Source organism: Apodemus sylvaticus, chromosome 11 (genome assembly GCF_947179515.1).
Source record: "Apodemus sylvaticus chromosome 11, mApoSyl1.1, whole genome shotgun sequence".
NCBI classification, from domain to species: Eukaryota; Metazoa; Chordata; class Mammalia; order Rodentia; family Muridae; genus Apodemus; species Apodemus sylvaticus.
The window spans coordinates 76,492,882-76,520,685 of NC_067482.1; the positions used below are offsets into that span (position 1 = coordinate 76,492,882).

Genomic DNA, 27,804 nt, shown 5'->3' on the forward strand with positions numbered 1-27,804 from the left:
TTTGGGTACCAGTCCCAGAAGAGTGTTCCTGGTTGACTAAGGCTGGTAAAGCCCCGCTGACCTCCTAGGCATCCTCCTCCATCTCCCATCATCCCGCAGGCTGCCCCAGGATGAACTACCTGTGACCGAAGGCAGCACACTCGGCCCTCAGAGGCAGCTCTGGTATATTCCTCAAGCTTCATTCCCACCTAGCTGGCCATTCTAGGCTCTTCTCCCTGGTGTTCGAACCTCTATGTTAGGCAAGCTCTCGGGCCCCTTCGCGCTATGTGTAGCCTTGAAGTTCCTGCAGTTTTCTCACTCCAAGAGTCCGGCTGCCTGCTGCATTGGTTTCTGGAGGAGCGTCTTACCCAGAACACTAAGCAACCTCCTTCTTCTAGCCACCCTGAACGACAGACACCACCCCACCCCCACCCCATCCCACCGCCCTGCCCTCCACGGCCTCTGAGCAGGCCACACCTCTCCCTGTCCCCACCAATTTCCCTTCCTCACCTTCCAGCCAACACACCATCCCATCACATCTTTATTCTAAATGCCATGGACACAATCCTGCCTGGGGGGAGGGGCGTTAAGAGGGTCTCACTCTGTAGCCGCAGCTTTCCTCTACCTTGGGATCCTCCTGCCTCAGCCTCCCAAGTACTGGCTGCTGTATAGTCTCACACCTGGCAACGCTCTAGCACTTCCTAATGCAGCCCCATGCCTACTTTTGACCTTTTTTATGTGCTTTGCTCTGCCCCCACCTTCTGGGTTGCTGTGCACAGACTCTACTAACCCAAGCCCATAAGAATTCACCCTAGTCCAGGTTGTTTCCACTGCCTGCTGTTGCAACTAAAGTAATTTAGCCATTAAATATTAGATTCCAAAAACACTAACCATATACAGACTTGCCAAGAAAATATAAGAGCAAAGTCACAAGGCCAGTATCATCCCAATGCCCAAACCCAGATAAAGCTATCACAGGCATGAGAGCTACAGAACAATAAGTCTCTGAGGTTTTTGTTTGTTTGTTTGTGTTTCTCTTTTATGACAGAATCTTACACAGCTTGGGCTGGCCTTGAACTAGCTAGATAGCCGAGGATGGCCTTGAACTTCTGATTTCCCTGCCTCTATAACCTAAGTGCTAGGATGATCATGTCTAGCTTAAGCAGCGTTGAGGATTGAAACTAGACAGGAGTCTACCAACTGAGCTAATCCCCAGCCCCAAATCCCCTTCTGGCACATTCTCCACAAGATGCTAGCAAACTGAATCCAACACCACATTAAAATATTCTACAACATGAACAAGGGAGATTTATCCCAATAACCCAAGGTTGCTTTAATAGTTGAATACAATTAATATAACACACCATATTGATAAAGAACAAAACCACATGATCATCTTTAAACATATAGAAAAAGAACTTGCTGTTATCTAAATCTTCATAATTAAAAAAAACTAGAAACGGGGGTGGAGAGATGGCTCAGCAGTTAAGAGCACTGGCTGCTCTTCCAGAGGTCTTGAGTTAAATTCCCAGCAACCACATTGTGCCTCACAACCATCTGTAATGAGATCTGATGCCTACTACTGGTGTGTCGGAGGACAGCTACAGTGTACTCACATACCTAAAATAACTAACTAAATCTGAAAGAAAGAGAGAGAGAGAGGAAGAGATGAAGGGAAGGAAGGAAGGAAGGGAGGGAGGGAGGGAGGGAGAGAGGGAGGAAGGAAGGAAGGAGGAAGGAAGGAAGGAAGGAAGGAAGGAAGGAAGGAAGGAAGGAAGGAAGGAAGGAAAAGATGGCCTGGCCATGAATGCCAGAACTTTCCATGAAACCCAGACACCACACATCATCTGGGGATCCTCTATGTAATCCCAGGCCCTGCCAAGTCTCTGGTTTAAAGGGGAAAGTGCTGTGTAAATATACAACACATCAGGCTATTGGGAGTTTCAGGGTAGGGCGCAAATCACTTGCAGCCACGTGAAGAGCCCTGGGTTGGCATATCCCTCCCCAGCAGCTTCTGGACTTGGAGAAGCTGAGGGCTGCTGCCACTGCATTCTCCAGTCTGTGAAAAGGGTCACAGCTCATGGCTCCTGTGGGGACAGTGACTTGACAGGTGGAATCCAGGGTCTAGGGTCCAGAGTGCACTGAGGCAGGGGAGTGGGATGGGCAGAGGGAGAGGGAAGGAGATGGATAGAAGAGGAAGGGAAGGGAAGGAGGGAGGGAGGGAAGGAGGGAGGGAGAGAGGGAGAGAGGGAGGGAGGGAGTGAAGAAGGAAGGAAGGAAGGAAGGAAGGAAGGAAGGAAGGAAGGAAGGAAGGAAGGAAGGAAGGAAGAAAAGAAACAGAAGGGAACTCTAAACCTAACAAAGAACATCTAAGAAAAACCTACAGTTATTACAGTCAATTAAAACACTGAACATTTTCAGTTTCCTGAAATGCAGGAACAAGGCAAGGAGGTCTGATCCCATTGCTTCTTTTCAACATTGTACTGAAAATGTGGTCAAGGCAACTATATAATGAAAAGAAATTGAATGTCAGACTAGACAGGCAGATCAGTGGTTCGGAGCCAGACTGTTTTTTCAGAGGATTCAGCACCCACAAGGAAGCTCACATCTGTCTGCAGCTCCAGCTGTAGGGGATTCAATGCCCTCTTCTGGCCTCCACAAGCACTACATACATTTGGTGCACAGACACAAGTAAATCAAGTGTCCCGATAAGGAAAAAAAAAAAAAAAAGATAAGAAACAAACAAACAAACAAAAGAACAAAAACCTAAGCAACGATTAGATGGCTTTAGATGGCTTTATGTGACATAAATTCCAGAGAAGTTAGAAATTATCAGGACTAATAAGTGGGTTTTTTAAGGTAGAAGGATGTGTGGAACAAATGAGACTCAGCATTTCCCCTTCCCAGTAGTTACCCATGACTGGTAGAAGGTCCTATGTCCCCAGCCTGGGGCTAGTGACACAGCCTTCCGTCCACCTGACACTGGCCATCATAGGTTACCATTATCCCCCAAACTTAGCTTTTAGGCCCAGCACAGAGTGGGAATCTAGGGTGCCCCAAGTAAAACAGACCATTGCTCCTGGTGGGTAGCTGGACTGAGGATTGGCGAAGGGAGCTGACACAGAGCCTTGCTCAGATATGTCTGGAGCTGCTGCAAGGGAAGATGTCGCCTACCTCCTCCTGGCTCCACGCTTGGGTGGGGATGAGTACAGGAGTAACACAGTTTCAGACCCCATCTTGTTTCAACTCAGTGGCCAGCAGAAGGCCTTGCTACCACCCTACCGTGGGCAGAATGAAAACTCGAAGCAGCCAGTGAACAACCTTGTTGGAGAGGGTGTCGTGAGAGCCAAGTGACGCTCTACTTCATCTCTCCCAGGAATGCTCACACTTCAGAACTGGAATCACAACCCCTCTCCAGATCAGCCCGGCCTGACACCAGGTGACCTGATCAGGAACCCAGAGCCAATCCAGGCTGTGAGCAGAAATGTGCCACCTGAGAATGACTACCATGCTGTGATAGATAGAGCTCCTGGAGAGTTTTAGCCCAGCCTACAGACTCCAGCGCCACCTGTGCCTGGGATCGCTGGAGAGAAACTAAAGAACTCCTGGCTTGCCTGTGGACAGAATGAAGACTCTAGCCACTCACTGACCGGGCTAGCCACCCCAGTACCCACAGCAGCAGCCCAGCCACAGGGACCTAACAGCACAATTAGCTCATCCATACCAGGGAACTGACACTCCATGGGGATGCTCCGCCCCCTTCTCTGCAGGAACAGCGGCCTCGGTGGGCCAAGCCTGTGTGAGGCACACTTATTCTTAACTGTGATCAAGCCGGACTGTTCTTTGTGAATATGCGGGGCAAGGCAGGGGTGGGGGTCCCAACCCAAGGAAAAGGAAACCAGGTGCCACTGGAGCACTTGCGCACACACATGTCCTCATGTATGCACATGTACACATGGTCTCATACTTAACCCTCATATTACACATACACATGCACATATACTCATTGTGGTGGTTTGAATGAGAATGGCCCCCAAATGCTCATATATTTGAATGCTTGGTCCCCAGTTGGTGGAACTGTTTGAGAAGGATCAAGGGGTGTGGCTTTGTTCTAGGAGGTGTGCCACCTGGTGTGGGCTTTGAAATTTCAAAAGCCCCATGCATTCCCAATTAGCCTTCTCTGCCTTGTGCTTTTAGATCAGATGTGAGCTCTCCGCTACCGCTTCAGTGCCATGCCTGTCTACCGGCTACTGTGCTTCCTGTGTGATGGTCACAGATGCTAACCCTCTGGAACTGTGGGCCCCAGATTAAGCACTTTCTTTCATGAGTCGGCCGGATCGTGGTTTCTGTCCCGGCAACTGGTTAGTAACTAAGACATTTTTGTTCTCATAGGAACTGAACCACACATCAGGACACAATCACACATGCATACATATTTATGTGCTCAGGCACATACATGCTTTTGAAGCTGTAGAGATGGTTCTGCAATTAAAAGTGAGTGCTGCCCTTCAGAGGACCCAGCACTCACATCAGTAGCACACAAATGCCTATAACTCAAGACCCAAGGGATCTGATACGGTTTTCCTCTACATTCTGTGGGTAGATTCACTCATGAGCATGTATCATCACATACATACACATAATTAAAAATAATATTCTTTAAAAAGCATAAATTCTGTGTTCATACTCACACATACTTACACATGTGCATGCTCACACATGTGTGCTAATAGACACATTCATACCACACATATATGCAAATCACCTAGATATTCACACTCATATATACACAAAGACACACTTACAGTCTAACACCCTTCATGAGTGGTCTCGAAGCTGGTCTAGCCCGGCCCACTACCTGACTGCTCATCAACCTTGAGAGGGTGCATAACTCAGTGCTTTACTTTGCAATTTACAGGCCAGGACACTGAGGCTCAGAAGGGCTTGGGATGTGTACTGGGCCAGACTCTTCAGGGACCAACCCACATCATCACAACACCCTGACATGCCAACCAGGACCATCCCCACATCACCAATGAAGATATCCAGGGTCAAAGGAGCCAAAGACTCATCCAAAGCCGCATGCCCAGTATTCACCCAGTAAGTCAGAGCGCTCTGCCCCTCCTCACCCAGTCCCCTGCCTCACCCCTGGGGCTGCCCAGCTCACACTGCCTCACAAGCTCTTCCTTCTTAGTTTCTTTCTTCCTTCCTCTTCCCAGAACCTTTGTCTGTTACAGAATCAAAACCAAAACTCTAGAAAGGCCCAATGACCAGCCATTCCAGATAACTCGGCAGTCTGGGGAGGGGGGCAGCCACAGGGTCTGCAGCGCTGTCAGCTTCACAAGGACAGCCTCCTACCATCAGGTTTCGGAGACCTTGGGATTATTCACTTTATGTCAGGATCCTGAGCACAGCACTCTCATACAGGCAGTCAGGACATCTCAAATCCTCTCAAGTGCACATGCATACACACACACACACACACACACACACACACAGAACCTGACACCAAGACCACCCCAGACAGGGCTTACAGTAGGAAGGATTCACAGGCCTGGCCTTCTACTCTGGCAAGCTGTCGTCCACCTCCCCACAGCAGCTGTTGGGTGACATATAGTGGAGCCTTAAGAGTGTTTTAACGGCCGGTTTCCTCTCTGGGCTCCATTTGGACCATTCAGATATGGAGCTAAGTTGACAGAAGCCAATCTCCTTGGAGTTTATTACTTCTCACAGGACTGAGTCCCAATCAGTCCCTACCCCTACCCTGGTAAGGGCTATGGTCTTCCCTTCCCCCTCCCCCACCCCAAGTCCTATAGTGGCTAGGCCAGTGCCACCTCCAGAACCCCAAATCCAGCTGTTCGACTTACCTCATGGCACTGACCCAACACATGGTACAACTTCCTGTGACCTGCTGGGGACAGGTGTCCTTGAATCCAGACAGGCTATTCAGCCCAGGGGCTATGGGGAGGGACTGCAACCTGAACCTGCATCCCCCAAGCATGAGATCCTCAAGACCCCTGGCTGCTCCCAGCCCTGCCTAGCCTGCAGAGCAACTCAGTAGGCCTCACTGGGAGGGGAAGCTGGGGCCAACAGGGTTTCCTCCCTGTTTGGGACTTCCTGTTATTGGGCAGTCCCAAGGAGAAAGCATTTTCTGACTTCCCCACAGCAAGGTCCTAAAAGCCACCTGGGGCCGGCCAGCTGCTGGGTTTGGGCCCCTGAGTTTACTCAATTGTGGGGTTTGTGTCACCTCTCTACCTCAGCTCAGCTAACATCTGGCTTTCTTGAAAGCAGCCTTTCTGTCCACACAGCCTCAGTGGACAAGCACACCGCTGTTGTTCCAGGGTCCCTGCCCAGTGGCTCACTCAGAGTAAGGCCCTCCCAGGCCTTTCTGCTCCTACAAGTCCAGCTTCTCACCTGCTCTATCCTGGAAACCACTAAGTGGGGAAGCAGGAGTGCCGACCCCAGCCACTGAGTACCCCTGCTTCTCCTTGTCTGAGCCCCAGTCCCAGGACAGGAAGAGGTGGATGGAGAGGGGGATGGTTTCTGAGATTGACAAGCAACTTCATGGCAGGACTGAGTTCAGAGACTACAGAGTTCCCAAGAGTTGTAGAGTCTTCACTTTGCCTAAGAGGCTTTATGAGAGCACCCTCCTCCCCAGTTCCATGGATTCACCTCTCTGTGGCTCTGATGCCAGTGGCCCGGAATACCAACCCCACGACTGGTTGTGCAAGTACCTAACCATTCACAGACACAGGCCTGTGTATCAACCACTCAGAAGGGCAGCTTGCTGATGCAGGAACTCCTGTCTTCTCGGCTCTGTAGCCAAGATCTCCAGGCCATCAAGGCGGCCAGTGGGCTAAAGAGAGTGGGCTATGTACTAGAGAATAGGGAGCGTCAGCTTTGCCATCCAGGCCTCCTTAGGGTGGGCACAGATTCCCCAGCCTCCCTAAGCCACCAGGCTCTACCTGGCAAGTCCCTGCCTGCTGAGGAACGCTGGGGGCAAGGCGTGAATGGGATGTGGGACCTTTCCGGCAGGGGCAGGGCCGAGCTAAGGGAGCAGGTAAGCAGCCCTGAAGCATGCAGCAGTGAGTACTTCCCAGAGGGCACAGGGTATCCAGGAGCTGTGAGCTACGGAGGATACGTGAGGCTCAGGGAGGTTTCCTGGAAGAGAGCCCTAGGTCTGATTTCTAGAACAGAAACAGGCTGAAGGAGTCACACTGGGAAGGGCTCAGGGTGAACAGCATGGGGGAGCTCAGAGGACTCCTCAAGCCATGAGAAGCCAGGATATGGGGAGACTGGGGACAGAGATTATTGAATCCCAACAGTAGATGAACCAGGAGCCAGCCTACTCTCTAAAGTTATGTTACCCTTTACCAGACAAATGGAAGGCTAGATACAGCCTACGGCAGAGGCATGCACCAAACCTATACCCAGTTCTCGTTCCCACACTCCTAAATGCAAAAGAAGTCAAATAAAGCCATGCCCACCCTGACCACCCCAGCCAGGTCTCCATCCCAGGCTCTGACCTGTAAGTCTATAGGGGAGTCAGCACCCCAACTAAGTGCGCTCTGCAAGAGGCAGGCCAGTGTTGGACCCTCCCCCAGTCCCAGCCTCTAAGGTGTCCTGAGCTATGGGGCCTCTGCAGGCCTCAATTTCTCCAAGTGCTTTCTCCCAGGTCATAAACAACACTACCAGTCATGTTCTTGAAAACAGAAGACATTTAAGGCCCCTCCGTGAGGGTCACTCCACCACCTTCACCTTGTGCTATAATGTGAGGTAACACCAGAATCCAAGCAGGAGGACACACATGTGTGGCTGGGGGGAACCTGTACTTACCAGAATTGGGAAGCCTTGGACAATCCTCCTCCCCTGGACTGCTGCCTTAAGTTTCCAAACTTGGGGACCCCCAATCAGACCAGACTCAAAGCACTTACCAGAGAAGGTAAGAGATAGCCAGCAAAACTAAGCAGGGGCCCAGGGTTAGTCAGAATTAAAACAACAAAGAACTTGCCTTCACTCAGGTCCTGGCTGGCGTGCCTCAGTCTGCCCAGACAAGCACCTCACACTATCCAAAGGGCACATGTGCTAGCCCTGCCCTGGCACCTCAAGCCTGAGCAGAGGCTGGCAGTGCTGACATGACCCACAGCTTGGGATCAGTGATATTGGATTGGAACCCTCTTCCAGCACCCAGGATCCTGTATCCGCTCTGGTATCTGTTGACCACCTGTCTGCACAGCTCAGGCACTGAGTGTACCAAGGGCAAGAAGAAGAACATGCCAGGCTTGGGATGGGTGCTAAGCCCTGGGAAGGGTGGGAGTGCCACCAATGGGTAACCTCAACCTCTCAAAATAAGGTGTTTTATATCAGCCACTCCTACAGGACCTACGTTCATTTCCCTGCCAGTCTAAGGTCCACCCATCCGATTCCCCCCCACCCCCATCACCCCCCAACCTGGAGCCCTCTCCACTTTCTGAGCCCCATTCTGCCACTGCACAATGAGGAAGTGCTTTGAGGGTCATGTCAGCACTTTTGTTGTTTTCAGCTAAGATACAGGACTCCATTAGTGTTGCCCCAGGAAGTGGACCTGAATGGAGCCTCACCCAAGTTCACCAAGATGGGATCCCCCAGCTGCCTTCTATTTTGATTTGACCTACTCCCTGACACGCCCTATCAATGAAAGGCTAGCTCTGCAATGCCATATCTCAAAGGAGTGACCCTAAGCTGGCTTCCCTGGATGCCACGTCCCCGTGGGAGCCTCTCGTGGCTCTCATGCATGGGGTACCATACCTGATTCAAATCCACCAAAACTGTTGGTGTTGATCTCGCCCTCAAACCTGTTCTTCTTTGGCTCAATTAAGCAAAAGGTTAAACCAGCTCTTTGGCTGAGGGGATGTGGCGACACCACTGCTTCCTGCTCCAGGGCCTGGCCATTCCCAACACCTACATTTTGAAACTGAAAGCCACTTCCTTTGAGGATAGAACTACCTAGAACCTTGCCCTTTCTCTAGAATCACTTCAGCAGCTCAGCCCTCCCCACAAATGTCACCAAATGTGACACCAGCACTCTTTATTGACCTGCATTCCACCAAATCCCCAGGAGCCCAAGGGATGGATGATGAACAGCTAGAAGGTGGGTTTGGGCCATGCACAGGTCAGTCTCTAGTATGGCTATAACCAGGACATTCCTGAGTCTAGAACTAAACTAGTGAACGCGAGAAGAGTCTGTCATAGATTTGATGTCCACATTGGCTGTAGCCAAGGCTCCCTGATGCTCTAGGATATTGACTGGGTGAGACTAAGCCAGGGTGTAGGTTGCTACCACAAAGCACAGCACCAAGGAAGTTCATGATATCTTCCTGGGATGTCTGACCAGGGCCTTCCTTTCCCAGATCCAGTATCATCATTGTTCCTAATAAGTGTGCCTGGGCTGGGTGGTGGCATGTCTCCTGTGCTGAGGGCAAGCTGGGGACCATGAGCTCCAGGGCTCCAGGAGACCCCCACACTTGGTGCAGAGTCTGCACTAGCCAGGAGGGGGCAGCACACGGACTTCAAGGAGGATGCCCGGAAGACACCAGTCCCAATATGGTAAAGGGTGGGTGGGGCTGGAGAGAATGAGGCAGGCAAAATCTCCGGGAAATGCATGCTGGCTTGGAGTGAAGGCTGCTGCGGGCTGCTCTCCTGCCCCAAACCACAAGCCAGCAGAGGCGGTTCAGGATTCACACTTCAGTTCATCACAAACACTGACAAATTTCCATCTTTTAATTGCTTGAGAGAGAAAAAAAAAACTTTCTAGAGTGCTGACGTATTAGACCAGGTCCACCCCCAAGTTCCTGGCACCTCACCCACAGCTGCAGTCTTTCACGGTCCTGCCCGGCTTGACTCAGAGGAATCCACTACTTCCCCACCCAGGGCAGGTAGCCTGGGGATTCCAATGATCCAGGCCTCAGTACTAAACGTTTGGAGCTGCCCCCTAAGACTGGCACTCCATCCTAAGTTCCTCATCTAATGAGCATCTCTCCACACCCGAGTGACCTCTGAACAGTCTGGTTCACGGTTAGACAACAGATTCACTGGGCTCATGCCTGGCTTCCCCATGCCCAGACTTGTTGTAACTCACGCTCAGCCTCGGTTTCTTCATCTGAGGAATAGATCCCACAGCCCCCGTGTGGGCCATCCAGTGAGGTGATTGGCTTACTCCAGGACACTAGGCCTCCACGGGCAAAACCTTTCTCAGTCACACTGAAAATGGAGGAAGTGTCAGAGAATGCTTTGGAAATTGTCTTGACATCAGGCAACGCGTCCTCGTTAAACTCCCATAGGTCTGGGAAGGTTCTCCACCATTCCCACAACCTTTGGCTGAACTGCATTCCCACAGTCTCTGAATTTCATCCAAACTCAGCAGAATGCATTCTAGTTCCACACAGTGGAATTAATTCTACCTTCCCCGCTTTCCAAGGCCCCATGTGCAGAGCACTGTCCCTGCTGAAGGACACTTTCCAGCCCCTCACAGAGTCTGGCTCCCTTTGTATTCCTCCCTTCATACATCATCTGTTACCTGGATTCTCCCCCAGCATCAGCTCCTGGGTACAGGGACCTCTCTAAGTCCATCCCCTGCATGTCCTGATATGTGTCTGCAGTGTCCAGTATGACACAAGCAACAGATTCTTCTTATAGGCTTTGTCTATATCCCAATAGCTGGTCCCCCAATATCCCAAGGCACACAGTTCATGGTGCTCTCTTGCCAAAAGAAACCATCTTGACAGTGGTTCTCAACTGTGAGCTGCAACTCTGTTTGGGGAATCTAATGACCCTTTTACAGTGGTCACCCGTCAGCTATCCTGCATATAAGATAATTATATTATGATTCATAACAATAACAAAATTATAGTTATGAAGTTGCAATAAAAATTATTTATGGTTGGAGGTCACCAGAACACGAGGAACTGTATTTAAGGGTCTCTGCATTAGGAAGGTTGAGAACCACTAGACACATGTACCCACCTTCTTCATCCTGAGGGGGAAAGGGGGTTCTGTTTACATGAAGGATGTCCTTGAAGCTATGCTCTCTGGAGCAGGCACTGAGCCTTCCCAGGGTGAGCTTTTCCTCACAGTATCTGCATTGATGAAGCAAGGACAGCAAGCTTCCGGGCAGCATACACTCACCCTTGGCCCCTGAGCATCTCCTGACCCTCTGAAGTCCATAGGAATATAGTCAGGGGCAAAATCTACTAATAACTGTGGAACACTGTCTTCTCTGAGGTCAGAGGTGAGCCCTGGTTGGATAAAGAGCGCAGCCAAGGGCAGGGCCTTCCCAGGTCCAGCCTGCTTTACCTCTCCAGCGCCCAGCAGTTGAGAAGACAGAGCTCCCATCCACTAGTCCCTCCTGGAGACACCTCCATTATAGATACATGATGCAGCTAAGACATGGAGACCAGGAATCTGAGAGGATCCTGCCTACAGCTGGACCAGGGAAACCAAGGAATCTTTCTGTGTGCCAAGGCTACTAACTTAGTAGCTCACAGTCACCTGTGCCAAAGTTAATATTCTGTCCTTTCCATGGAGTCACTGAGATAGCCTCACAGCCCCAGGGTCCTGGAAAGCATTTCCTATGAAGCTTGATTCAGAGCAGCGTAGGGGTCCATCCCTGGAGAGACAGTTGTATTCCCCCAAAGGCAGAAGGCCCACCCTCCATGAGGACAGCAGTGCTGGGTCCCAGTCTCTGTAGACAAGGGCTCCAGGTAGGAGGCTAGGTGCCAGATGCACATATCAAAAAACTCTGGCAAAGAAGCAGAACCCTAGGCCTCAGTTTGCTCCTCAAAAACTGGGAAGTCCAAGGAGCCATTGGGGCTCAGGACAGAGGGACGGGCACCTGCTTCATCACAGTCCTCAGTGACATGGACAAGTGATAGTGAAGAGCTAAAGGAGCCATCGCTACCACTCAGCGGTACTCTGGCGCCCAAGAACTAGGGGCAAAGGGAGACAGTCAGAGATTTGCTCTCTATGGGCAGATTCCACAGCTTGGACCCCAGGATCCAAGCTGCCATCAGCTTCTATCTGGGGCTGCCTATTAATAATCTGTGGAAGTGGCCACCTCTGACTCACATCCTTGTGACATTCATCCCACCAGACATAGTAACACACCAGCCAGCGTTGGGAAGCAATGTTTCATGTGAGCTGGCCAAACCAGAGGATTACACAGACAGCGCCTCAGATAGAGGAAAGCTTTTGCGAAGGCCTTGGCGTCAGGACAGGAGAAGGTGCACACACCTTTAGATGTGCCAGACAGAAGTGCTTCGGGGCACGGTACTCAGCTGAAGCGCCAGGGTCTAAGCACCTGGGCCTGGGCACCAAGCAGGCCTATGCTCCAGTCCCAACTTTGTCCCCTCACCCTGAGGCAGGCCACTTTTCTTCCAGAGAATGGTATTCTAAAGACCAAACCAAATGACTCACAAAGACTTTGTCACAGGCACTGGGCCTACTATTGGTGCCAGAGTCCTTGGGGTGAGGGCACCCTGCTGAGCTTGGATTCCCAGCACAAGGACACGGAGACACGGAGGGAACACACTGGGCATATTGTGTGTGGACATGAAGTTCGTGCTGGTGGGGGTAGGGCGGAGATGAAGTGAGGAAGGCAGTCAGAGATCCAGTCGCATTACTCTGCGCCAGAGCCATGGGCAGAGGTCAGGGGTCAGCCTTGGCACACTGAATAAGCACCTGAAGTGTCCTAGTGCTGGCCCAGGGCCACGGTGCCAGGCCTTCGTCTGCTGTCTGCTGGGGTCCCAGGGTACTCTAGAGACACCAGCCCTGATCCCTGCGGTTGTTGGTGGTCTTGGCTGTTCCAGTCTCTATGACTCAACACTTAGGGATTTTTCACATCACGTTGGCTTCCTCGAACCACACAAACTGAGCTTCCTGGATCTGCCCAGCCTGGGCCCTTTCTGGTACTTTACCCCAGTGAGCCCCAGGGTCCAGAGTCACCCAGTCTGGTCTTCATTCTTAGCCCCTCTGGTTTCCTATGGATATTCTGACCGCTGCCCACCCTGCCACAGGTAAGGCCCATTCAGGCTGAGTCAGCTGACCTGCCCCCTCTGCCCACCCTCCATGTTACCCTCAGGTCTGGTTTTAATCCATTGGCTCTCTCCCCTTTCCTACCCCCCAAATATTTACTATTTTTAAGCTGGTTCAAATTGTTGTTTAATTTTTATTCTCTGGGTTGATTTTATCCCTTAGACTTTTGGATTTTGCCACCTTTTATTCCTTAAGGTTTTGTTATTTGTTCTCAGCAGTAGCGTGGTTACATGCACACGTGCACACACTGAGCGAGTGTTCTACCACTCAGGTACAGGCTATGTTACCCAGACGGTCCTGAACTTGAGACAATAGTCTAAATCTCTGCAGCATACTTAATAATTTTTTAGGTCTCCTTTTAGGCAACACTTTGCCCTTTCATTGGGTTCCTCTTGGGGTCAATCACAGGCCATCAAAGGTAGGACAGGTGGGGGTCTGGCCTTCTGCTAGGGCTTCAGTAGTTAAGAGGCCATGGAGAGCTGCTGTAGCCAGGTCTAGGACTCAGGTTGGACAGCAAGGGAGAGAAAAAGACAGAGCAGGGGGACGGAACTAGAGGACACACAGGAAGAACCGTGGAGAGTGGCCAAAGGCAGGAAGGAGATGCAGGCCAGACCCCTGGCTTGCGGAACTGAGAACTGGTTGTTCCTCCTCAGCTGGGAACCCAGGGCCTCAAAGGCCTGGTGGCGGACACCATGACTCACGGCCTATTGCTGGCTCCTGTCCTCATCCTTTAGCATGGTCGCACAGAGTGCCCGGCTGGCCTGAGCATTCCCGGGCATCCTAACACTACCCCATTGTCTGGAGGCCCAGTGAGGACAAGGGTCTGGCCATGGCCCTGTGGACATACAAGAGGTCCAGGCCCCGCCTTCTTTCAGAAGTTTGGTCTTCGACAGCCGGAAGAGGCCAGTCAGGGGGAAGGGGAGAATCTTCTCTCTAGCCATCCAATGGCCCAACCCTGTTTCCTTTCCAGGGCCAGGCCTCCTTATACCTTGCCTCCTGGTTTGAGACAGCTGGCCTCAGCCACAGTGCAAGGCAGCTTTTAAAGGTAACTGGACTCAGGTTCAAGGTCTTTATCCAATACTATGACATCCTGGACCCCTCCCACACTGTTCCCTGATCACCTTATGCCATTAGTACCACAAACTTACTCCTGGCCTTCCAGTCAGGTGCCCCATGGTCAGGTCCTAGGACAATATCTCGAAGGCCCTCAGGCAGCAGGGGCAGGGAGGCTTCTGAAGATGGCAGGCCTCTAGTGGCAGTATATGTCCCATTGTTACCTGAGTCTAGTTCTCCAAGTCCAGCCCTTCTTCAGAGGCCTTGACCACCACAGCCTCAAATCTATGTTAGCCCCAAATCCAGTGCTCTTCTATCGGCACAGACTCCCTGTTCCTACACCTAGTGTGGCAGTGACTGGCCCTGTTACCCACACCTTGCCTGGCCTTGTTACCCATGCCTTGGGAACTCCCACAGGTAATGTGGCTTCTGGTGGTCAGCAGAGCCCAGGTCTACTCTTCTATGAGTCAGCCTCTCTTCCTGGCTACAGATTGCCCAACAGAGGCTGTAGCACAGTTCCGTCAGCACTGCAGACACAGCCTTAGGATAACAAGACTGGCTCCTCTCTCTGGAAATACAGCTGTCATCATCAGGAAAGAGAACCCCAGTAGAGAGACATGGGTTGTATGGAGAGAGGGCTATGCTGAGCCGGAACCACTAGACCCCTAGAAAGTTTCCAGCTTTCTTCCCTATCTGTGAGTTCCTTTGTAGAGTGTTACCTCTTCCTAGTTACTTGACCCTGACCTCTCTCTAGGCCTCCATAAGTCTGTCTTTTTAGACCTACTCCTCATCGATTTCTTCAGGGGATACTGCTGCAGGGTGGAGGTACTGAGATGGTCTCCAGACCTCAAAGAGAGCTTTTATTTTTATTTTATTTAATCTTCTGAGACAGAATCTTACTGGGTAATCTCAGCTAACCTTCAACTTGCTATGTAAATCAGATTGGTCTCAGGCTTGTGGTCATCTGCCGACTTCTCCCTTGCAAGTGCTAGAACTAGAGGTATGTGCCATCATGCCCAGCTCAGAGTGATCCTTAAAAACAAACCAAAGGACAGTAAGGCACTTACCACACAAGCAGGAAGACGTGACTTCCAATCCCCAGTCAACCACATAAACCAGGTAAGGCAGCGTACATCCGCAATTCCAGTACTGGAGGGTGGACAGAGACAGGAGGATTAGTGAGCCCTGTTAACCAGCCAATTTACACAAATTGGCAAGTTCCAGGATCGGTGGGAGACCCTACCTCAAAAATACAGTGGAAAACAATTGAGAAAGATACACAACATCAACCTTGGTCTTCTACGTGTATGCATAGTGTGTGGACATGAAAGAGATGTTCCGGTCGGTCGGTCAGTTGGTTGGTTGGTTTTTTGAAACCAGGTTTTTCTGAGAAGCCCTGGTTGTTCTGAAACTCACTCGGTAGACCAAGCTAACCTCAAACTCATAGATCTGCCTGCCTTTGCCTCCCAAGTGCTGGGATTAATGGCATGCACCACCACTGCCTGACATATGTGCACATGAATTCCCCCATACAAAAACATATGCACATATAATCAAACACACATACACACACACAAACCACAGGACACAACCTCTGTGCTCACAGGACCCACGATGGCCATGACCATTCTTTTCTCCTTGCCTCTGACCAGCACAGCAGTCTTTTCCTGACCCCACTCCACAGGGTACCTTGTATACCATTCTTGGATATCTTGAGTAGGCTGAGGCCTATGAATCTCTTCCTGTCTCTCCAGCCTCCAGCCCCCAAACAGCTGCTCCCTTGATACCCAGTGAGAAGAACCCTGATTGTGGAAGGGGTGTCTGCGGCAGAGCCCAGAGGTGGGGGTAGGGGAATGTCCTTTCTCAACCCTCTTCCTTCCTGGGCAACTTCCTGTCTCCAGAGTGGGCACAGCCACCATTAACCACAGCACTTCACCCTCCTGGTCACATTTTTGAGAAAATAGGAAGGCTGATATCAGAGACTGAACTTTCCTGAAACGGAGCAGTGAGCTGGGGAAGTCAGTGTTGACCTCTGTACCTACTTTACGTTCAGTGGACCCAACAGCAGACTCCATAGCCCACAAAACCAGGGCCAGGCCCCACCTTCCTGAGCAACTATAGCCTTGGGTCTGAAAGGGACGGGGCTCAGTCCTAGAGAAGCCCGGAAGGCAGGTTGTTCTAGAGGGCTCCTGCCCTACGGTTCCATCCTGGAGCAGAAGTCCCAACCCTGGCATGTGCTAGGCTCAAAAGCTGGACTGGGGTTCCCTGGAGCAGTTTACTCAGGCTCCTGACAGAACTGGACAGACACACAATAGGAAGTCTGGGCAGGGATTCACAGGGAAGGGAGGCCAACACAAAGACCTGAGACAAGTGGGTGCAGGTCAGAGACAGTGGCGACTCCAACTCCGGGCTGGGGCCTAACTCGGAGTGCCATTAGCTCTGGTCAGTAGGGAACTCTAGAGAGCCTGAGTCAACTATGGAGGTCCTCAGGCCCTGCATAGGTCCAGTTTCCACTGAGTTACCACTATATATCCCAATGCTAGCAGTCAGCTAAGTTCCCCTTCATCACATACCTTCTATGTGTATGTGTTGAGGCTAGACCTTCCATGTCTGTCCTATACAGAGGTGGTGGAAAATGTCCAGCTCACACACCTACAGGAGCCAGCTGCACCCAGCCCCAGGCCACCATTTCTGTGCACCTAGAGGCCTCTGACAACAGAACATATCGGCATCACGGGGCTTGGCCCTTTCTTGCTCTGCCACGGTCAGACCCATGTAGCGGCCACTGGTCTGCCTGCCAGGACCAGGCCTCCACACCATTTGCCTAGTTGTCAGGAGGAAAAGGTCAGTGCCAACCACTTAACTCTTCCAGAAAGGAGCTCCCCTCCCTGGATTCAAACAGAAGAAGCCCTCGAGGCCAGTGCTGTTTCTGCTGTGCGTTCCCCTGCTCAGGGCCTCACTGTATGTCCCTGGGGCGTCCTTACCTCTGCCAACTCAGGACGCCAGGCTAGCTTTTCCAGATGCCAACCTATCCCACTCCCCTAATGCTTGTAAATCTCTACTTCTGCTGGGACCTCTTACAGGTGCCAGCTCTTGGGGCTCAACACCTAAGAACCTTCTGGAAGGCAGCTTAGGGGAGACCAAGTGGACCCCAATGTTGGCCTCAGTGTGGATCTTTTCCTCTTTCTTTCTTTCTCTCTCTTTCTCTCTTTCTTTCTTTCTTTCTTTCTTCCTTCCTTCCTTTCTTTCTTTCTCTTTCCTTCCTTCCTTCCTTCTTTCTTTCTAAGGGAAGAACATGAACACAGTACCCTACTACCATAAATGATGCAGTCAAGTTCCCCCTCCCATTTGAGGAAGCTGCAAGTATCAGCTCATCAGAAAGATAAACCTTGCCCTGGGAAAACCACCTTTATGACCAGGGTATCTCCCCACTAGGTAAGTGTCAGTGTCCATCTCTCAGCAGGAGCAGTACAGAGAAAAGCACTATTTCAGTTGAGGGCAGGGCCACATATGGCAACTATTTTCCCTACCAGAAAAGAATTCCCTGTCTTCCTACCTGTCCTGCTTGCTGAAGCCAGTGAGACCAGGCTCAGGAGAGGCTGGGTCCCTGCTGCTGAGTGGCAGATGGGAGGGGCTGTGACAGAAACCTAGAGAGCTTCATGAGAGGCCCCAGCACAGCAACCCACTACTGTCTGAATGGAAACTGCCAACCCAGGCAGCACAGTTCCAGGGTAACGGGGCGTGTTTGTCTCCTGTGCTCAGCGGAGAGGAAAGTGGCAAACCAACTTCAAAGCCTGGCAGAGTCTTCCACTCCCACTGCCAGTAGCACTAACCCACCCAGCCTGCAGGAAACTCCCTGCCTGGGGAAGCGCTGTAGCTCTCACTGCATGAGTTCCTGATCAGGGGGTGGACAGATAGGTCGCTGTGTGTACTGAGCTATGAAGAGGCCCACAGCTCAGGAGTAGGGCAGAGTACAGGCAGCCAAGGACGGACCCCTGATCACTAACCAGGATCATTAAGTCTTTAACAAAAATTCCTTCTCAGAGAGTGTTGTGGGATGGGCCAGACACTGAGTGACAGCGGCTGCCAGTAATCCCTGTCCTCAAGCCTGTGGGCCTGACCACGTCTATGGTCCAGGCTTAGCTTTGGGCCTGGTACATACAGCATACAGCATGCGTGGAATGGGTACTAGTGCAGAAATGGAGTCTGCCAATGTCATAGATGCAGGGAATGACGTGGAGTAGAATCCTCGGCTCCCCATCCAGCTCCCAAATGAACTGTGAGTGTTGTTCTAGGCTTTCAAAGCTATGAAGTAAAGCTAAAACCCACCCCAGCATTCTAGGCCCCCAGACCAGCCTGGCCTCTTCCTGTCCTGGTTAGGAGTAGGCAGATGTAAGTGCTTGGCCATCTCCTTACCTGTCTCAGCAGGGTCGGTAGGGCCATAGGGGGAAGCCCAGGGTATGGGGACAGGTGTTCTTCCAAAACCACAGAACAGATTATAATACCCTGTGGTCCAGGTCATAGAAACCCCCAAATTAGACATGTTGTCTGTTCAGGAACAAGAGCTGAGCTCAGGCCTGAGGATACTGCCTTCGGAGGCAGCTCAAGTGAGTGCCTCTCACCTGCTGGTGCTTGAAGTCTGAGGGAGTTGTCATTTCAATGTCATTTAAATCCCATTAGCTAATCCTGATCTGATCCCATTTCACAGGGAAGGTGCTGAAGTCCTGAAACCTCAAGTTGGACAAGGCCCAGACCTTGGCTTTGCCTTGGTTCTTGTGACAGGCTCTGTGCCTTTCCTGGTCAGCCTCTGCTCTCAGAACCCCAGGAAACCAACCTGAGCTGGCTTAGCCCTGGGCCACGAGAGAGCTCGGTTCTGGTCATGGCATGCATATTACCAGCCCGGCAGATCCCAGGCCAAGAACCACACCTTCTTCTGCAGGCTCAAGCAGGCAGGCACACTGCACCCTACCCAGCAGCCTACAGCAAGGGTGGTTGGCTGTAGGCCATTCTGCCAGGGCAGTGAGCGTGCAGTAAACATGATTCAGAGGGAAGCAGACCGAAATTCTCGGAATCAGAATGGCTGTAGGGCATGAGAGTGGTTGGTGCCTGTTGGCCTGTGAGGCCTACTGACCTCCCTGGCTGCTGCCCCAAGTAATCAAGCCCATGGCGTTTCTGGAAGCCAGCTAGCAAGAGTCACTCAGGTATATCTGGAACCTCTATGGCCAGCTCACATGGACCAAGGAGTTGTCCCTAAATCCTGGGGGGCAGTGATTACTTCATGGAGACACAGGGAGCCCAATCACTCGGTGTCTGAACCTCATAAATCAGCGCTGGGGAAGAAGAAGAAAGCAGAGGGAAGAGCATCTGGGTACCCCTGATGCCCCCATCCCGAAGGCCACCTGCTTTTTGTTTCATTCCTCCGGTCCCCGGAGTTCACGGGTGGGGGTGGGGCACTGACTTGACTGAGCCCAAGTCCAGCCTTGTGGCCTCGCATCTGCACTTTGCTTTACAGAGCAGAAAAGTGAGAGCCAAGAAGAACAACTAGGGGCTGGCGAGACTGCTCAGCAGTTAAGAGCAGGGGCTGCTCTCCCAGAGGACGCATGCACGCTCTCTTCCACAGGAGCTCACAGCTGTCTGTAACGCCAGTTCCGGGGGAGGTGACACCGTCCCTCAGACATCCAGGCAAAATGCCAGTGTACATAAAATGAATAAATCATTAAAAAAAAAAAAGAAGTCTAATTCACCTGGGAGGCCCAGGACCCTGAGTTATGGCAGGAGACAGCAGCCTTTTTTCTGGGCTGAGGGGCAGTGAGCGGGGTGGAAGCGGGCAGGGAGGATTACCTCAACTCCTAGTCACTGTGCACCCGGGACCATCTCCCACCCTTGAATGCCCAAAGAGCACTACTGGAGGACTCCAGAGGCACACTGGGGTACTCTACTCTGGGAGGAGGACTCTGACGCGTGAAGAACCCCCTCCCCTACTCTCCAGACCCCTCCCACCTCTGGCATGTAAAGGACACTTTGATCAATGATTTGCCGTCCTCCCTGGTCTGTCTGTCTGTCTGTCGATCCCTCCCTAACTGTCTCGCCCAGCTCAGAGTATCCCTTTCCCACATCTTGCCTTTCCTAGGCTCTAGGTTACCCACTTCCTCTGCCAAGCAGGGCCATAAAAGAGCTATACATGCCTGTGCCCAGGGAATCTGGAGGGACATGAACCGGCCAGATGTTGGCAGGGTAAGGTCTGCCAGAATCTCTGACCCTTGGTCCCCACAATGGCACTTTGAGGACGGAACTCACACTGATCAGTCTTTGTGGACACAGGTGTTTGCCCACAGGACCAATGCAGGCAGGAACCTGGAAGCCTGCCCTATGCCCCAGGCCTCTCCAGGCTTGGCCTTGCCCCACCTCAGCCACAAGACAAAATGGCCTGTTGTCCCTGTCTGACCAGGACATCCCCAGAGGAAGTACCCCCAGCATCTGAGTACCAACTACTCACCACTAGCAGACTGTGGGCACTCATAACCACCCTTGGTAGAAAGTGTTCGCCAGTCGTCATGTTACAGATGCAATGGAGGCTCAGCAGGAGGAAATGTCTGATGAATATCATGTAGTTGAATTTGAACCCGAGCCCCCAGCCTGAGTTTATGCCCTTCTGTCTGCCCTTCTGTGACTAAAGCAGGCCATTTGACTCTTTGGATCTCCTGGATTTCTGTAGGCCTACATATGCACATGCGTCCATATGGGGACAAAAAAACACTGGGGGCTGACTGAGTACCCCACTTCCTCTATCCCAAAAAGGAAGGGCCAAGGTGGTCTTGGAGTCAGTCCACCCTCTGTCAGTCTGTCTCTCCTGGCCCAGCCTCCTGAGTAGGCTTCTGACTAACGCTGCAGGGCGACTCCCCCGAAAGGCTAGGCTCCCTTTCTGCTCCTGTCTGCCAGATGAATTTGCCCATCAGTTTCTGTCTACCCTTTAGTTTGTCCCCTCTGCCAGTGTGTCTCCACCCAGAACCAGGTCCCAGAGAGGCAGAGGGGACTTGGAAAGGTGGTGGACAGACCTGTGGTTCACTTCTCCTTGAAACCCTCCCAGGCCCCAGGAGTGGACGGCTAGGTCTGGGGCCCTGGGGTGGGCTTCCCTGTCCAGAAAAGAACACAGTGGTCTAGAGGGACATAGGCCAGTGAGCACCACAGTCTCCTGGGTCACAGAGTTGGCCTGAGTCTATGTTCTTGTTCCTAGCCCAGCGCCTGGCTCCTGGACCCATTCTGTTGTGAAACAATTCTGTGTATTTCACTGTTGGTCCAGTAGGTGATATTCAGAGCCCCTTCACGGTGGGATTTAGCATCCTTAATAGTCACATGTAATAGCTCCTAAGGTCCCACACTGTGCCTAGCAGGAGGGGGGTAGAGGGGGGCATGACTTCTTGGGAGCTCTTTTTGGAGTCACCTGACAAGCGGCACAGAACTACCAGTGTCAGTGTCAACGAATGAACAAACAGAAAGGCAGAGAGAGAGAGAGAGAGAGAGAGAGAGAGAGAGAGCAGGAGTTGCGCAGAGTCATGGAAGGTGGCAGAGGGGGTTGGCTCCAACAAGACTCTCACTCTATTAACAGCCAAGGCCCAGAGCCACAGGAGGGTGGAGGTGGAAACCTACAACTCTCTGAACACTCTTCTGTCTTCTCAGAGACTCACTCCTCCTCAAAAATCTCCAAATTCCCCACACCCACTCAGTCATTCACGCATCAGTGTGAATCAGCACCAACAGGCAGGTGACTTTTCTCTTAAACTTCGTGGAGCCTCTGAAGGAAGAAAAGTTTGGAGGGAATGGAAGCAAATTCACCTCCCAAGTCTTTGGAAGCCCCGCTAGATGAGCCCTGTAACCTGTAACAACCGGTGCCAGAGGAGCCGGAGGGACCGGAGGGACACGGGACACACGCAAAGCACACAGCCCTATCTCCTAGACCGAACGCCCAGCCCTGAGCCCAGACTGCCGCCCGCCGCCGTCTGCCCTGAGAACCCCACTCCCATCTCACAGCGGGGCTCAGGTTCAAGGGACGCGCGCGGGTCTCTAAGACACGACTCTGCCTCGTACGTCCACGACACGTCCCGAAACCCATGCAGTGCCTTACCCGCTGGTTCCCAGCCCACAGACCCTGCGTCCGGGAGGCGGATCCCTGCTCTCTCGCCCCGCTTTGCAGTCAGCTGGGCCAGCAGCCAGGCACTCGGGAGCAGGCCCCGCCTCCAATCTGGCCCCGCCTCCCAGGTTCAGGCACAACCCTCTCACTGCTGCTCTGCCCCACCCCTGGCCTGGCTTCTCCACCGGTTCCCTCTCCTGCTCTAGCAGCTTAACACACCTTTCCTAGTTGGTCAGAGATTGGTTGGTGGGCTAAGGTGTAGGTTTGTAACCAGCAAGTGGTAGGTGCTCACTAGATGTAGGCAGGTAGCTGAGTGAGCAGAGTCTCTCTCCCTCCCTCTCTCTGTCTCTGTCTCTCTCCGTCACTGTCTCTGTCTCTGTCTCTGTCTCTGTCTCTCTCTCTCTCTCTTGTGTACGCACGCGCGCGCGCGCGCGCGCGCACGCGTACACACACACACACACACATCTTTGATCCGGTGGCCTCCATGAAGAAAATGTCTGTTTTTTCTCTGGGGTAGCAGTTTGTGTCTGCTGTGCTGGGTGGGGCTGACTCAAATCCAGGCACCAGGTAAGGGCACCTGGTCACCTGGTCACTAACTTCTCACAGTCAAGAAGGGTTTGCTGGGAACCTCTGGGGCCTTACTAGAGTTTTCAGCTACATCTAAAGGAAATACTGCCTATAGGACAAGGGCTGGAAATTCATGGCTAGCACTGGGTTGCCAAGGACACAAGGTCTCCTGTGCACAGCCAGTTAAGCCTTTGGTTAAGCCCATCTGTAGGCCTGGGGGACCACATGCAAGGGGCAGGGATTTCCTAGGAGGAGATGACTTCCTAAGAGAGCCCTGGGGCCAGGCAGGGGTGTGAGCCTGGCGTGGAGCCAAGCTAATAGAACTTCACAGGAGTGGAATTTTCAGAGAGGGAATTATCCTCATGGGAACTTCCAGGTTCTAGACCTAGGAAACTCTGGGCTAAGGAAGGACAGGTTCTGGAGAGAGCTGTCCAGGGGGGAGGAGGCCAGCTGCTACAGAGATAGGGGCTCCCATGAATGCTCTAGACCAGGCTGAGGCTGGAGGGGCTGAGGAGGAGTCGCTCATGCTGAGCTACTGGAGGGACTCCAGACATCCAGACTGTAGCTGCCCAAGTGTGGGTCACGCCTCTGCCCGCCTGTCCCAGGGCTACCCAGGTCCAAGGGTCTATGCTTAGCATTTCGATTTAGCTCTTTGACATGAGGCAGCCCTGCCGGCAGAGAGGTTAACTGGGCGTAGGCCAGGAAATTAAGATGGCCAAATGTTGAGCCCACATTTAGAGAGGCTGGTGTCCGCTAGGAAAAGGCCAGGAAACCCTGGGGCGTGGGAATGGAGGCAGTAAATGACGTGGGTGGAGCTTCATCCAACAGGATACTGGGGTCTCCATTGGTGAAGGCAGCAAAGAGAGAAGCAGGGGAGCCCAGAGTCCTAGCCAGTCAGACCTCAGGGTTGACACACTCATTATTCCTGAGTCTGGCCCCAGGGCAACACCACTTGCCAAGAGATTAGCTCTCATGGTTCCCAGAGGCCAAGGAGACAGGTGCTGACTGGCTGAGATGCCTGCCTTCTGGGGTACCCGTCATGTCTCCATCTCTGGCTACCCAGGAATCACCTCTGTGTACCCAAGTTGTCTATGGCCCTCTGCCTGCCCAGGCTGCTCCATCTTCTCCTGTAGAGAGTGCCTGGTGCAGAGCACTAGGCTGTCTGGCCCAGAATCCTACACTTTCAGCCCCTCCTCTGTCCACTGTTGGCCCCATCAGCACCTCACACAGCTGCCTTACTCCTGGTACTTGGCTCAGGGCTGGACAGGGACACATCTATCCCTGGTGTCAAGTTCAGTTCATCAAATACATGGCCCCATAAAGGGTCCCAGGGACCCTGAAATGATTCAAGGCACATTCTGATCCTTACGGCGAGTGGGAAATGGACATAGATGCGATTGTGTCACTTTGCATCTCTTGTCCCCAAGGCTGAGGGAGGGACAGAGATGGGAGGGAAGCAGAGCAAAGCCAGATGTTGGTGCCACCTGCAGGAAGCTGACTGAAGGCAGAGGCGGGGCTGGCTTCCACATACCACGTTCAGAAAAGATGGAAGGGCAAATCAAAACAACCCTGAGATTTCACCTCACACCTGTCAGAATGGCTAAGGTTAAAAACTCAGGAGACAGCAGGTGTTGGCGAGGATGTGGAGAAAGAGGAACAACCCTTCACTGCTGGTGGGATTGCAAGGTGGTACAACCACTCTGGAAATAAGTCCGGAGGTTCCTCAGAAAACTGGGCATGATACTTCTGGAGGACCAGGCTATACCATTCCCGGGCATATACCCAGAGGATTCCCCAGCATGTAATAAGGACACATGCTCCTCTATGTTCATAGCAGCCTTATTTATAATAGCCAGAAGCTGGAAAGAACCCAGGTATCCCTCAACAGAGGAAAGGATACAGAAAATGTGGTATATTTACACTATGGAATACTACCCAGCTCTTAAAAACAACAAATTCATGACATTTTTAGGCAAGTGGGTGGAACTGGAGAATGTCATCCTAAGTGAGGTGACACAATCACAGAAAGAACATACATGTTATACACTCACTGAGAAGTGGATATTAATTAGCCCTGAAGCTCTGAATTCTGAAGATACAATTAGCATATCAAATGATCCCCATGAAGAAGGAAGAAGAGGGCCCTAATCCTGGAAAGGCTTGATCCAACATTGTAGGGGAGCACCAGGACAGAGAAAAGGGAGGGGGAAAGATAGGAGAATGGATGGAGAGAAGAGAACTTATGGGACATATGGGGGGGGGACTGGGAAAGGAGAAAGCTTTTAGAATGTAAACAAAGAATATAGAAAATGAATAAAATAAAAAAAAGAAAAGATGGAAGGAACTGGAGACTATCATCCATCCCCTGCGATGTAGCTGTGGTGAGGCCAAGGACCTGGGCATCCAGAGCTCCCAACTGGAGCTGACAAGATGGAGAGGGTGTACAGGACAGAGCTCGTGCTTCAGGCGAGCAGAAGGGATGCAAAGCCTCCTACACAGGCGCTAAGAGGGGAAAGCGGATCTCTACAAAGCACCTGTGTAGCGAGACAGTCCTCCTGGGCAAGCAACGCTGCCCAGCCATCTTCTTCCTGGCCACCTGAGCCCCCTTAGCAGCTCTTTCTCCCTTTGTAAAGCTCAAGGGTCACGTTGGTTCTCCATTCTCCCACCCCACGTTCTGTCTGTACTTCTGTCTATCTGGAGGTCCCACCAGCTCATGCCCAGTGCATGACCTTTGCCAACCATCAGCCTGCTCCTCACTAGGGAATCTGCTATGATCTCTCCTCAGAATTTCCCATAGCCTGTCATCTCCCCAGAGCAAAGGCCTTATCCATAAGTGAGCCCATGCTTACCCAACCCCACTGACCCTCCTGGGGCCTCTGTTCACTGCTCCCACTCTGCTCTGAGTGGTCACACTCTTTCAAGGTTCCAGGCACACCCCTGTCTCAGAGCCTTCCATCCTGCTATGTCCTCCCTGCTCACTCTTCCCCCAGATTCTTGCACAGACCTATCCCTTCACTCCCGTCAGTCTGTCCTCAGCTTCACCATTTCTTTCCTTGGGCTATAGCAGTGATTCTCAGCCTTTCTAATACTGTCACCCTTTAACACAGTCCCTCATGCTGTGATGACCCTAACCATCAAATTATTTTTCTTGCTATTTTCTAACTGTAATTTTGCAAGCCAGGCAGTGGTGGCACACGCCTGTAATCCCAGCACTCTGGGAGGCAGAGGCAGGCAGATTTCTGAGTTCGAAGCCAGCCTGGTCTACAGAGTGAGTTCCAGGACAGTCAAGGCTATACAGAGAAACCCTGCCTCGAAAAAAACAAAAATCCAAAAACCAAAACAAACAAAAAAACCCAAAACAAACAAAAAGAAAAACAAAAAACTGAAATTTTGCTTCTGTCAAGAATTATAATTTACATATGTGTGTTTTCCAATAGTCTTAAGCTATCCCTATGAAAGGGTCATTTGGGAACTGAAGGGGTGGCAACCCACAGGTTGAGAGATGTCTTGGTGAGTAAAGGTACTTACCATGCAAGCTCGACAACTTTAGTTTGATCTCTAGAACCCATGTAAAAGTGGAAGGAGAGAACCAATTCCACAAAGTTTTGTGTGTGTGTGTGTGTGTGCGCGTGCATCTGCATGTGTGTCCATCCTCCTTATATTCCTTCTTCCTCTGACTTTTGAACCCCAACATCTGACACATCCAGACTCCCTTTAGAATGTCTTACTAGAGCAAGACCTTGCTTGCCTCAGGGCCCATCTACTTCCTGGAACAAAGTAGATGCTTAATAAATGGTTGGTGAAGGAAAATACAAAGCCAACAGGTAGAGTTCTCAGGGAAAGGCACTGCCTTCCCAATTAGGTCCCTCTTCCTAGGATTGTCCTAGGAAACATTGAACTGCCTTCTTTTTTCTATTCCCAAGAATGGCTTCATGGTAAGGCCGCTTCCCCTTGGCAGGCCTGTTTCTGGGTAGGACCAAAGCTGAAGGCTACTCACTCATACGGGAGACAGCAGGGAAATCCATAGACCAAAGCACCTAGGGTGGGCAGGGAAGGGATGGTTAAGGCCTGGAAACCTTGCTGATGATTAAGCTCATGCTGGAATCAAACTGCAAAGAGATATGTGTGGGGGAAGAGTTGGCCTCAAACGTCTGGCAGGCTGTGAGAAGAGGCTGGGAGACCGGCCTAATGGCTTGCCTTCTTGGGTTCTAGGTCTTCCCCTATCCAGGGGCAGATTCTGTGACTCTCACTGGACTTGCTCAGGGGAGACAGACGGTTTTCTCCTTTGCTGGTATGAATCAGAATCAAGGCAGAGGGAGAAGCAGAGGGTAGTGACTGGAGAGTAGCTGAAGGGACCTCTAAAGCCAGGCTATAGCCGGGGTACGCAGGGGGCCCCGATACAGATCTGGGCCACACTCCAAGCCACAGTTCTTACAGCCTTGATTTCCTCCACTGTGCCAGTCCTACATGCACATGAAAAGAAAGCTGACCATCTCTGCCCAGGAGGCCTTTCCAGGCTCCTGTGCCACACACCACCCAGTTGTCCCTTTCAGCTTCCGCCACACCCTGCAGGGTAGGTCTCTACCAGTCCTGCTCAGCTGGCCCAGCCTGTGAACATCTGGCCCACGTTTCTCTGCTTCCTCTCCTGCCCAGCCAGACCAGGCTTCCTGGCCAGCCAGAGACAGGTGTGAGCTGATGAAGGTGGGAGAGGCTTCCCGAGGATGGCGGGACCAAGCGCGACCAGAGCTGGAAGGAGCTTTCTTGGAGAAGATGCTGTATTGAAGCACAGAGGGAGGATGGAGCCAGAGCTCCAGCCAGGTGGAGGACCCCCCCCCCCCACCAGGACCCTTACACGGACCTGTGCATGGCTGCCTTGTTTTAATGATAAAGCCCAGCTTGGCTCTGGCTACGCCACCTGAAAAGTTTATTTGGAAGTTTTCAATCTAGAACATTGTCAAACCAACCTTAGTAGAAAATTCTATTTAAAAACATGAGCCCCGTGGGTGGCG

At 51.9% G+C, this 27,804-nt stretch overlaps 1 protein-coding gene and 1 non-coding gene across 7 annotated transcripts in view; both read right to left on the reverse strand.

Moving 5' to 3' along the window:
* The window catches only part of Sh3bp2 (SH3 domain binding protein 2), a 35,892-nt gene extending 13,574 nt beyond the window's left edge, over positions 1-22,318 (reverse strand). Inside the window, exons 1-2 of one of the 6 annotated variants that reach the window (XM_052198088.1) lie at positions 22,223-22,318; positions 15,168-15,249 (exon numbers count right to left, since the gene is read on the reverse strand). Coding sequence is in view for 1 of the 6 variants with exons in the window: in XM_052198087.1 (XP_052054047.1) it covers positions 5,847-5,980 (134 nt within the window). In the remaining 5 variants the exon portion in view is untranslated. Of the gene's footprint in view, positions 1-5,846; positions 6,064-15,167; positions 15,250-15,692; positions 15,713-15,789; positions 15,902-20,596; positions 21,580-22,222 lie in introns of those variants that run through there. The other 5 variants (XM_052198090.1, XM_052198089.1, XM_052198091.1 and 2 more) reach the window with 5 other exon arrangements.
* Positions 17,385-17,543, reverse strand: LOC127696941 (U1 spliceosomal RNA). The gene has a single exon (XR_007980375.1). It is a non-coding gene; the product is annotated as a U1 spliceosomal RNA (small nuclear RNA).
* Positions 22,319-27,804: the final 5,486 nt, after the last annotated feature.